Source organism: Rhinatrema bivittatum, chromosome 10, assembly GCF_901001135.1.
Source record: "Rhinatrema bivittatum chromosome 10, aRhiBiv1.1, whole genome shotgun sequence".
NCBI lineage: Eukaryota > Metazoa > Chordata > Amphibia > Gymnophiona > Rhinatrematidae > Rhinatrema > Rhinatrema bivittatum.
The window spans coordinates 42087964-42100342 of NC_042624.1; the positions used below are offsets into that span (position 1 = coordinate 42087964).

At 44.6% G+C, this 12379-nt stretch overlaps 1 protein-coding gene and 1 long non-coding RNA gene across 2 annotated transcripts in view; one reads left to right on the forward strand and one right to left on the reverse strand.

Moving 5' to 3' along the window:
* Positions 1 to 2071: 2071 nt before the first annotated feature.
* The window catches only part of PALMD (palmdelphin), a 55293-nt gene continuing 44985 nt past the window's right edge, over positions 2072 to 12379 (forward strand). The window contains exons 1-2 of the mRNA XM_029618118.1: positions 2072 to 2357; positions 11902 to 11982. Coding sequence (XP_029473978.1) covers positions 2313 to 2357; positions 11902 to 11982 — 126 coding nt within the window. The 5' untranslated portion in view covers positions 2072 to 2312. The remainder of the gene's footprint in view (positions 2358 to 11901; positions 11983 to 12379) is intronic.
* Positions 3818 to 9705, reverse strand: LOC115099997. The gene is made up of 4 exons (XR_003858942.1): positions 9536 to 9705; positions 5573 to 5849; positions 4780 to 4951; positions 3818 to 4104 (listed from the first exon to the last, which is right to left on the reverse strand). It is a non-coding gene; the product is annotated as an uncharacterized LOC115099997 (long non-coding RNA).

Genomic DNA, 12379 nt, shown 5'->3' on the forward strand with positions numbered 1-12379 from the left:
CGCTCCTGCTCATCTCCCAGGCTCCTCTGGCAGCTCTGCGGCCTCCTCCAGTTCCAGTCAGGTCTCTCCACGTGTGTCGCAGGGAGACACCGCCATCTCTTAGTTCCAGCCTGCTCGCCTTAGGTGCACGCGCACCTTCGCTGACTTTAAAGTGGCTGCGGCGGGAAACCTTCCCGTGGCCCCGGATGATGATGATGTCTCTCAGCCTTATTATATAAGACGGACTCCATCATTCAGTCTTTGCCTTGGCAATAGGTCTCCACGCTTCTTGTCTTGTGCTTAGTTGCTGCTTCATTCATGTTCCTGTTCCAGTACCTGTCCCAGCGTTCATGTTCCTGTTACAGTATCTGATCCTGATCCAGTCCTTGTGTTCCAGTTCCAGATTCCTGTTCCCGCTACCCTTTGGAAGGATTTCTTGGCTTGACCCTAGGCACCTGCCTACTCACAAGCCTGGACTTTTGTTCCTAATTGATCGCCTGCTTCTGTATGTCCAGGCTTCTGGAACCTGGCCTTGTCTTCAACCTTGCTCCTTTGGACCCTGCATCTCTGCTGCTTCCTGGCAGCTTGCCTTTGACATTGTCTCCGGGATCAACCATGCGGCAGCCTGCCTAAGATCAGCCGGCCCCAGTATCCAAGGGCTCAACCTGCGGGGAACAAGGGCTGGTATTGGCGAAGCTCCAGTCGGCCTCCGTTTCCCGCTTGGCCCCACCTCCCTACGGTGGGGACCTGTGGGAATTTCCCCACAGGTAGCGCCAACTCCACCTCGGGCCAAGGGTCCGCCTCGCAGCATTACCCAGCGTGAGATATTTTGGATAGAGTCTTTTGGATTTTTCCCCTTTTTGTTCATGTAGAGGTTTTTACCACCCCTCTGCCTAACCTGGCGAAGGAGATAGAGAGCTAGTGAGCTGCACTGGAAAATCTGGCCTCTCTCCCTAAGAGGTCCATAAAGGCTTTGACATGAAGCTATGCGAGTCTCCCAATCGGATCAGAACACAAGCTGGGGGCATCAGACTGAACTTTGGACTTAGGTAGGATCTTTACATGGTTGGGACCCCCCACTTGGATTCTCCCTCTACTGGGCTGTTGCACTGATAAGTAGGCAGTGGCAAGCTCCCTCCCAGGAGCTGGAGAGATGGACACCAGCACCCCAGCAGAGACCCCAAACAGTAAAAGTGTACAGTTTAATTTGTTGAATGTCTGTGAGACAGTGATTGACCTTTTGGAAATGATCAGTAAATATGATTTGAACACCCAGTCTGAGATCAGGAGGAAACCACCTCACCAGAAAGATACACGCCATAGAAAGGACTCTTCATCTCCTGAACCACAGTGGTTTTCCTCTTCTCCCACAGACAGAGCTCACTCCCTGAGAAGTGTAGGAAGGAGGGGAAGATGGCAAGAGCAGCCCTGACTTATAAATACTGTTATGGCCCTAGGGGAATGGAGCAGCAGTCACAACCCAAAAAAGAAGGCAAGGGAGTGACACACGTGGCGTGACAGTCACAACATAACCAGCTTGCTGAGCAGACTGGATGGGCCATTCTGGTCTTTATCTGTCATCGTTTACTATAAGTTTCCATGTACACATGCTAAACATTAACAAAGAGATGAAACTGACTTCTGCATCCAGACTAATTTATTATGTGTTAGATCTTAAAAGCTTTATATGAAAAACTTGCATAAATAATCCCAACCACCTAAACAATTTGCAGAGGAGGAAATCCAGAAAATTCATATAGACTCAGTGGTGATGGGGAAAGGGGGGAGGGGGGTATAATAATAGTTCTGACCCAACATAACCCAGAACAAGAAAAGACAGCAAATGTGCTTTGTTAAAAATATGTTAAAAATGCCAAGAAAGATTCTAACGTTCAGTGACTCTGTAAGGCTGGAAGGAAGCACTGGGTATTGTTTTTAAGTGCATGAAAAGCTCCTGACTAGCGCTGTAGAATTCGGACATGCAACAGTTAAAATGACTATTAGGTGGTGTGTGATTGCTGTGGACTTGAAAGCTGCCATTTGGCAGCTGCTGAAGTGGAAGGGCTTGTGCTCAGTGGTTCAGACTTGTCAGTACTGCCAGCACAGCATGCCTCTGCCTCCAGATCAGCACACCCTCCTCGCAAGCGCCTGCCTGGCCTGATCACTTCATCAGGAGACACACAGAGACACACACACACACTCTCTCTCTCTCTCTCTGTCTGCACCATTCCACATTTGGCAAAAGATCAAACTTGCTCCCAAAATCCGGAGTGCTGCCACTGCCTGTGTGGTCGTCTTGCCTGTCCTTCACCTGTGTGCATTTGATTTTCAGGATGGAAGAGGTTGAACTCCTGAAGGAGAGACTCCAGGCCATAACAGTAAGTGCTTTTTGTACTTCTTTTTTCTCATCAAGATGATTTACTTACAAAACCCTTTTAGCTCGCTGTCTCTCCCCAAACAACTAAAACTGCTTCCACATGCTGTCTCTCGCTTCTTTAAACATGTGAGCCCAACTCCCTTCCTGCTGGATTTGCCTGTAGCTCAGCACATGAAATGAACGGGACATATTTTGGCGAGGGAACTCAAAGCTGTTTGAAGGTTTGCGACCATTTCTTGGATCTGCCCTTTTGAAGAGAAGCGTGCAAACCCTGCTTGCTTTTCTAGCACTGCTGCTGGCAGAGTGCCTGCTCTCCCCAGGATTGAATCTGTGTCCATCTGAAGGACACCAGGTCAAAAGCAGTTCTTTCAGCTATGCCATTCACTCACACAGATCCTAGCAGCAGAAAATAACTCATAACAAAGTTTCTCAGTGCTTCCAATCCAGTTCACGCATTCTTTCCAGGCCTTTTTCAATTAAAGCCGCAGTTTATATTTTACACGTGGAAACATAAACAGTTCGGCCTGCATTGATTTGACTGAGGGATGTGGTATCTGTTTAAAAAAAAAAGCCACACATGCTGAATATGGCTATTTTTAAAACAATTTAAGCCCGTAGAAGACAACGTCATTTTGTCTGACATAGAAATCATATTAGAATCTAGTCTTTGGGTTTTTTTTCTTTAAGAAATGTAGGCAGGACTACTTCCAAGCCACTAAATCCAGAAAGCACATAATTATTTATAAGACAAAGGAAAACACAATTTCCATAAACGCCTGCTAGATCTATATTAAACAATTTCATTTTTAAATGAGTATTAAAAAAAAAAAAAAGCCTTAGCAAAACTGAAGAATTTTACTTCCCAGAGAATTCTGCACCTAAAAATTATACATTCTGTGCACAATATTTTATAATTCTGATACCGTCTTGGTCAAAATAACATAATGTAGTCACTGTCTGAGTGATAATTAATTTAAACTAGAATGCAGAAAACAGAATGTTTAATTTTATGGTGCATAATTCACAACACTCCGCCCTTCCCTGTTCATCCCTAACAGCCTATTCTCCCTCCCCCCACCCCAGTTCATCCTCATTAACCTCTCCTCTCCCCTTCCCACCAATCTCTGACACTCTCTCTGTTCCCCTAGTTCTTTCTACCTGTTCCCCTCTCTCCCATGCCCCAGCCTCTGTCCTTCCCAGCCCCCCCAGCCATTCCATCTTACCTACCAGCCTCAATCTCCTACCCTCCCTCCCCATCCCATTCAGCCTCTTTCTTCCCTACTCCCAGCTTCATTCTCTCTCTCTCTCTCTCTCATCTCCTAGTCTTTCTTTTTCTCTCTCTCTCTCATCTTCCTACCCTTCTCTCTATCGTATTTCCCAAGCTCTCTCCCTTACCAGCATCCCCAGCTTCTCTCATGCTCTCACTCTCCCAACCCCTCCCCCCACCAGCTGTCACTGCTGGCTCTTTGCTGGCTGTCCCGTCTCCACCTCAGCCGATCTGGACAGACATTGCTGCCACCGTTGCCTCTATTGCAGCCTCCGTGGGCCGATGATGCCCCGCTGCTGCCTCCCTCCTGGCTCAGGTGAACTGCTGATGATGCCATCCCCTCCATGCAGGCACACAGGGTTGATGATGCCACTGCCGTCTCCTTCCGTCCCACAGGGGCTGGTGCTATGGCCATTCTCCTTGCTCTGTCTCCCAGCAGCTGTGCGGCCTTCAGCCAAATTCTGGGCCATAGCGTCAAATTCTGCAGGGACGGGAGAGGAATTCAGCCTCAATTCAATAATGCACAGTGGGGAGGAATTCTCCCAGAAGGGGGACCTTAAGGTCCTGATCTTTTCCAGCTGATTTTATTTAATGTTGATTTCAAATCAGAACTCCAACATAGGGAGCCACCAAATAAGAAAATAAAGCCAAACTACATAGAACTGAGTGTAAACCACAGGAAATAAGCCAGTAAAGGTATAGTTAGGACCTTTCATCTTAAACTCAAAAACTGAAACAGGGGAAGCATTAAGACTGTCCAGTCTGTGAGTGTACATGTGACGCTGCTGGTTCTCACACGTGGCAGAACGTGTTCAGCACTCTGAAAATCGGAAAAGATACTGAACGTTTAAAGGCAACAGGTGTGGTGATTCTCTCTCGCTCTCTCCAGTAACACTTCATAAATAGTTCACATATCGGACAGCAGCGGCCGCCTGACTTCAATTAAGAAAGTGGAAAACAGGCTTGTTGGTTTTGGCCAGCCTTGAGGCCCGCTCAGCACAGCTGTGTAAAGGTTGTGCTGTCAGACCTGCCGCGGCCGGAGGAGTCAGCCAGTCTGCTACTTTAAATGTTTAACGTTGCTCTGTTTGTTCAGTAAAGTACAGTGATTCTCACACAGCCCACTGATTCTCAGGAAACAAAATAATCCTTTTCATACCTTAAAGTGGCTGCATGCTCTTACCACTTGCAGTACAGCTGTGAAAGCTTGCAGATGTGTCTTCAGAGCTACGGGATGCCCATAGGCCGGCTTTCAGCTCCAAAGGAGGGTGGAGGGAAAGGAGCCACGTATGGAGACGTAATGTACCTAGTTCCACATTCATTTATGAAAACTGTGTTGGAGTAACGGATCCGATAAATTTGGGGGAAAAAAATCAGAAAATTCAGTCAGGAAGCCAACACCTTTACAGCCCGGATAATATCACAAAATGTTTTCTATGGCATCATATCAAAAACATGTGAAATGCAGGTTTAGAAATGCCAAGTGAAATTGTGGAAGGAATCCCTGGGCCTACACCAATTCCACCCTCCTCTTGAGGCCCAGGGAGGAGCGGTAATGGATTTTGGCTTTTAATTGCTTCTAGGGCCCCCTGGACTTCAGATCCAATTCCTTATCCCCTAATTCACCCCTCCTCTGGTAGACCCCAGATTCCATTCTCCCCCCAATGTCAGTGTACCTCCCCGCCCAGCAAGTCGCTCACTCCAGTCTTCCACACCCCAAGGACCTCCAATTCTGTTCTCTCTCCCCCACCCCCCATACATCCAGTTTCTTTCTAGTAAGCCTATGCATAAATCCAGGCCAGGGGAGAGAATCCCTGTATTGGTCATTTTTGACAGCGGTCAGCTGCTGCCCAGACTTTTTTAGCTTTTATTTAAAGCATGTAATGTACTATGTGTGCTTCCGGTTACGTTGGCCTGTGCTCTGATCAGCTCTTCCCCATCATCTGACTTACCCTGGGCGCCAATTTTCAGGTATTTCTTTGGTAGTCCAGCTCTGTTTTCCTAAGGTCAGGTTGAACCTTTGCCTCAGTGTTTGAAAACCACTTTTTGGCCGATTTTGGGTAAGCTGTTTCCTGCCGTTACTAAATCATGTCCAGAATTCGTTAACGTTTAAGTTCCAAAGCTTGCTTCGTACATTGTTTGCAGATGCAAGTCCTCCCCGATGCAGCAATAGCGAAACACGGCTCCATGTCGAGGGACTGAGTGTTTACTTCATCCTGTCAACTGCAACTTATGGAAAATAAAGTTATTGGTTACAAATTTCTTTCTCTCTTGAAAATACGTTTTTTGACTAAACTACAGTCTTCAAGCTTTCTTTCTTTCTTATTTATTTATTTATTTATTTAAAATATGTCCTACCCACCCCCACTAAAACTTAAAAAAAAAAATAGCAGGAAGTTAACAGACATAGAATACAACACAGTTTAAATGGTGGCATAATCTTCAAACGAGAGTCTCCCAAAAGACATCTGGGTCATGTGTGCAGGGCATTGAGAAGTGCTCCCCACAAGGCCCTTAGCAGTGTTATAGAAAGGTAATGCATCAGAGGATTCCAGAAGCACCGTCCTGTCCCTGCTTTCCTGGAGCTCTTTGCTAATGCAGCTCTCTCTTTTATTTATTTAATTCATTTTAAGCAAGTGATATTCCGCCTTTCCTTAAAGGCAAGGCCCAACGTGAATTGCATTGAAAGTAACAGGGCACCGATTGCATAATTAATGGATGCATACAGATATGAAGTCGATTTCAAGAAAACATGTTACGTGGATGGATTGGGTATACGCTGCACGTATATAGCTAAGGAGTAAGTTAAGCCTCAGCAGCTTGATATTGTCAGTTCGATGGCGGCAGCCTGGAAGTGGGGAAGCTTGTGGGATTCGTGAGCAGGAAGACCTTCTGTTGCACTGAGCGAGTTTGCTGTACTCTCCTTCTGCCTGTGCCTCTCCTCTAGAGATGTGAATCGGAACCAGAATCGGTTCGGATTTCAGTTCCGATTCACATCTCTATAGATGTGAATCGGAACCAGAATCGGTTCGGATTTCAGTTCCGATACACATCTCTACTCTCCTCTCCCCTGATGCCCTTCTTCCCAAAGAGGTCTGCAGTCCTCCGATGTACTATATTTCAGGAATTTAAAAGAGTTTACATTTTGCAGTTTTGGAATATCCTAGCAAATAACCTGTGATGTCATTGGCTGGATAATGAGAGTGGGAAAGGGCGCTGAGGACTGACTGAAATGGTGATCTGAACTCTAAATTCCCTGATGTTTGCTGAAACCATAAAACTAGTCTGACACCGATTTAGCAATTATCCAGGTGTCATTTTTATCTTTGGTTTTACTAATCCCATTTCCCATCATGGAAGACCAGGAAGTGTATTAATTTGTTTGATTTATACTCTGTCTTTCAGGCACTTCAAAGCAGATTACATTCAGGTACTGTAGGTATCTCTCTGTCCCCAGGGCCTGCTCTACTACGGCTTTTCTCCTTTCTGTGTCTATGGGAAAAATGCTTAGTAGATGAAGCCCTTAAGTTTGAAATAAGCTTGCACTTGCTATCCTTACTGTAGGACTTTAATGGTCATTCTGCTTGTTCAGTCAAGACAGAAAGCACAAGCTAAAGCCATAGTTTCCAGGAGGCAGGTAGAGCTCAAGCCATCAGATCTGGGCCCTCTTCTGCAGAGAACTGGTGTAATCTAGCGAAACGTGCCCAGCATTGCTCAGAGAGCAGGGAGTACCTATGCTTTTTAATCTAAAAACGTACCCAAATAAAATAGTAGCTGCACGTACTTTTTCCAATCATTTTTCAAAAGGGAATATTTTCCTTTGGAAAATGGCATAAACTCTATGGCTAAAAACTTATGGACTTTATACTTCTGCACACAGTTTGCAAGTTGTCCCAGAGAGTCTGGCTTCTCAGAGTTTCGGTATTTGCATATTTCTGTTTATAATCTATGGTCCTTTATTCAGTAATAGGTAAGGGTCAGTCTGCGCTCTGCGTGTGTGACAGAGGTGAGGGATTCTGCTGGCTAGCATGTATGTTCTGCATAGGGATCTTTAGCAGTCCAGTTTGGTTTGGTTTGTTTTGCTTTTCCAACAGGAAGCGTATTGTGTTCTATATTTGCAGGGTTGTATTTTCATAGGTAGGGTTGTTGCTGTTTGACACCTGGATGTTAGTGCTGTAATGGTATGACAGGTTTCCTATTTAGAGTCTAAGTGTCTTTTTTTTTTGCAGGTTTTCATTTTATTTCACAAAGTATCTGGCGGGGAGAGATTTTAAAGTGCTGTTATTGAGGGGATCCCAGAATTTGAATATATTTTGTTGTATTGCAAGTTGAAAAGAGAAACATCTTATAGTCCAGGGTACTGATACGATGACATTGGAGATAAAGCTTCTATGGCCAAATCCAAAAGCAAAGAACATTCAAGCAGCATTGTCTGCTCACCATGTAAAAATGCTGCAGTAATTTTGTTATAGATTTGTCAGTTGCTTGGTTTTGCTTGTAAGAGGAGGCGATCCGGGCCCGTCCGGAATCGCCGCCCTTAACATGGGCACGAGCAAGGGACGGAAGAGCGGAGGAGGGAGCTGGGGGGGGGAGGGGGGAAGGATTGAGCCGGCGGGGCGCCAATGGGAGGCAGCATCTTTTGAATGCTGCGCTCCCATTGGTGGTTAGGCAGGGCAGTAAGGGGAAAGAGCAGGGAGGTGGTCAGTTGAGATCCAGGCAGCGTAGCAAGCAGAGCATTTTCTGCCTGCCCTCCCTCCCTTTGTTTTGAGGTTTATTGCTGGTGCTCCTGTGTCCATGTCGCAGTGACGGCGGAAAACCCGAGCCATATGTTGGATTGTATTCTGATATTGTAATAGAATGTTCGGAGGGGGGGGAGGAATGCCCGTGTAGCTTGGGGCTGCTGCACGGGAAGGCCTAAAGAGCAAGGGGGGGGCCGATGCTCAGGCCGCAAGCTTACCCTCGCTGTGACGCGGCGGGGTGAGTAGGGGGAAAAGGGGGGTCAAATGCCTGCTTATCACCGGGCCGCGGTGTAAGCAAAGAGCGGGAGGCGGCGGAGGAGGTGGAGGAAGGGATGTTATTTGTAGTGATGTTATGATGTTGGCTCGGGTTATGTTCAATAAACTGCGGCCTTTTGTTATACCATACAGTTGTTATGTGTATTATTTACAAAGGGAGGAGGAAGCAACTGCCGGAACGAAGGTCTCGGGTCCCTATGTTAGTATTATTATCCTTAATATAAGGCATGGGGGTAACCTGCATGGAGCGGCAGTTACTACTCTTAACAGACACATGGGATAACCTTCACAGAGTGGTAGTTATTGCCATGGGAAGCTTACTGGGCAGACTGGATGGACTATTTGGTCTTTTTCTGCCGACAATACTATGTTACGATGTTCTATGCTAACATCCTTGCTCTGCTCTATATAAACTCCAGAAGAGCTCAGAACTTCTTGAGGTTGACAGTGAGATGCATGAGAGTTTGTTTACTGTTCCACCCTGAATCAAAACATCAGTCCCAGATTTCTCACTAATAAAATAAGTGAAGATTCAAACCTTTGTGAAAGTAATCACATTTAATAACTATTTTTTTTTTACAAGCAGTTATTGAATTTAAAGAATATTTTCCCTCTTGCATCATTTTTAACAATAAAATAGTATTTCGAATTTTTAAACCAGCTACAAAATTTAATGTGCAGTGTGTGACACACGTGATCATCATCTGTCAGGTGTGTCATGGCGGAAAAAAGGTTGAGAACCACTGTCCTACAGTATATAGGAGCTGCCCTCGATTCACGATCCCTAGCTTGTGTACCTAGACAACCATTAAACCTTTTCCTCAGTTTCAGATACTAGATGAATTCAGTTCTTGAATACCAAACAACGTTTGTTAGAATGATAAACAGTTGAATACTCACTGTGAATGACAAGAATAGCCGTACGGACAGCAGAGCCTGCTTCAGCTGTTATAAGTCTCTAGAAGCCCAATAGTCAAAGGAAGAGAACTGCTGCTGTAGTTAGTAGAAGCTGTGAATGCTAGTGGATGGTGAAAAAAACGATGCTTCTAGGAACTTGTAGGAGAGTTCAGGATGAGGTGTGAGCATGGAGAGCATTTTCTCCCCAAATGAAAATCCCTCCAGGCAATAAATAGTCCCAGGGTGCTTTGGGTCAAGAGACCAATAGGAAGAAGGAGAGAGAACACGGGGGGGGGGGGGGGGGGGTGGGGAGCAAAGCAAGAACAGGCCGAATAATGAGATTTAAAACATTCAAACAGCAACTAAAATTAACCAATCAGGACAGACTTAAAACCCTGCAGAAAATCTAAGCCATGCAATATTGCAAGATGACATAGGGTGGCAATGTAATAAAGAAACATTTACCTACACTGTGGAGACAGAACAATATACCTGTCACCAGAGCTGAGTGGGCAACAGAATATAGGCTCTATCACTGTGGCCACACTGCCTCTATTATAAATTAGTTCAAGGCTTTGCAATTTACAATAAAAATAAGAGATGCATGAAAGCAAATCGCATACAAAGTCTAATTATTACAGTAAAATTGGGTTGACTTTGAAAATACATATCCAAACAGAAATGAGCTTCTGTTAGTAGAGCATCTTTAAAGTGAAAATAAATAGTAAAAAGCTCATTACTAGAATGCATTATCCATGTTCCTGTACAAGAATAGCTTTACTGTTCTCGGACTACTGTAGTTGCCAGATTTGTTAGAACACTTTAGTTTTAAAGTCTATTTCACAGTGCATAATAAAAACTACAGAATAATAGTGTGTGTGTGTGTGTATTTTGGATATGTCAGACCTTCATTCTAATTTCTGCCTATTGAATGTGAACTAATTTCTTTGCTGTGCACCCTGTTGGTGTCACCTGCCTACACTGTGATTTATAGCACTGTTGTGTGAACCCGATTTTCTCACCTACATTTTTCCTTCCCTTTTACTCTTCTCCTTTTTCTCATCCTTTATTCCTCTCTGTAACCTTTCTTACCTCTTTTAGTTCTGCTTGAGTTTCCTTTCCTCCATCCTTTGAGTGGCTTACTAGCACCTCATCCCAGCACTGTTGAAGGGCTGCATCTCCTCACACCTGCAACTACAATGCTACTCCTTCTCTACTATGCATCTCCTCTCCCATTCCTTGCTCTCACCCTCACCCCCCCCCCCCCCCCCCTTTGCTTACTTTCTGGCTCTCATCTCCTTCCTCCCCTTTATTCTCTCACCTTTGCTCTTCTTTTCTTGTCCCTCCCAAAGATGTCCATTATCAGCCCACATCACTCCAGCATTGAAGGAGCTGCATTGACTTCCAGTCCAATAGAGAGTAAGATTTAAAATGTTGACGTTGGTAAACCTGGTGTTACATGGGAAGTGTCCCCCCATATTTGCTAGATTTAGTGCAAGAATGCCGTCCGGCCCGGAATCTTCGTTCATCCAATCAACAGTTATTAAAGATTGCAGGTGCATAAGAAATACAACTAAAAATAACTTTAACCCATGCGTTTATTGCTTCTATTTTATGGAACAAGCTTCCCTTAGAATTTCATTTAATTTCTGATTATAAATATTTTTAGAAAGAATCTGAAAACTTTCTTTTTTAGGGATATTTTTATGTAATATGTTAATGATTGTCCTTTTTTTTAAATGCTGTGTCATTATGTTATTGTACCTTAAGAGAATTGAACAAAAGGATGTTGTAAACCGCTGCAAACACAAGAGTGGTGAGATTGCGGTATAGACATTTTATAAATAAATAATGATTAAAAATATTTCCCTTCAGGGTTGGCACAACAGCAAGAGGGGCATCAGGAAGAGGTTCTTTTGTGCTATTGCCTGTCTCCCAGTCTATTGACTCCTTGTCTAGAAAAGCAATAAGCTGCAGGAGACAGGAGACACGCCAGAGCTACAGAGACACGCTCTATCCCTACCCCTGTAGGTTCTATTTGTAAACTGTTGCTCGCCTCCCCACCCCCGTTCCATGGGATGCAAGGTAGACCTGGCCCACTTGCATTTCTGGACCCTCAACAGTGGGCCAAATAGGCTTTAAAAAAGAATTGTAATGTAGGTCATATAAAATGTCTGTGAGAGCTGCTAGTTAGCCATCAGAGTTCTAGTGTACAGACCTTGGTTTCCACAGTTCATGGCCATTTGTCCCTGTAAAGTTATGAGGGAGGGAGTGCAGCTTTGACATTTAGGCTGCACACAAAAAAAAAAATCAAAATAACTGTTGATCTTTCAGGCAAATTGTGAAATTAATGTTCTTCTCGTCTGCAGGACAAGAGGAAATTGCAAGAAGAAATTGCACAGAAGAGACTTAAAGTGGAGGAGGAAAAACTAAAACTTCATCATTTAAAGGCAAGTTAGGACAAGCAAGCTCTTTTTTGGCATTATTTGTATGTGGTTAAAGAGAAAGATATTTTAAAATGCAATTGTATTGCTCAGTTACAGGCCGATACAGTACAGTGCACTCTGACGGACCGCACTGTTAACCTGCTCTTGGACGCGCGTTTTCCCTTACCCTTTATTCAGTAAGGGGCGAAAAACGCGCGTCCAACCCATGGAACCTAATAGGGCCCTCAACATGCAAATGCATGTTGAGGGCCCTATTAGGTATTCCCCGCGATACAGAAAGTAAAATGTGCAGCCAAGCCGCACATTTTACTTTAAGAAATTAGCGCCTACCCAAAGGTAGGCGCTAGTTTCTGCCGGCACCGGGAAAGTGCACAGAAAAGCAGTAAAAACTGCTTTTCTG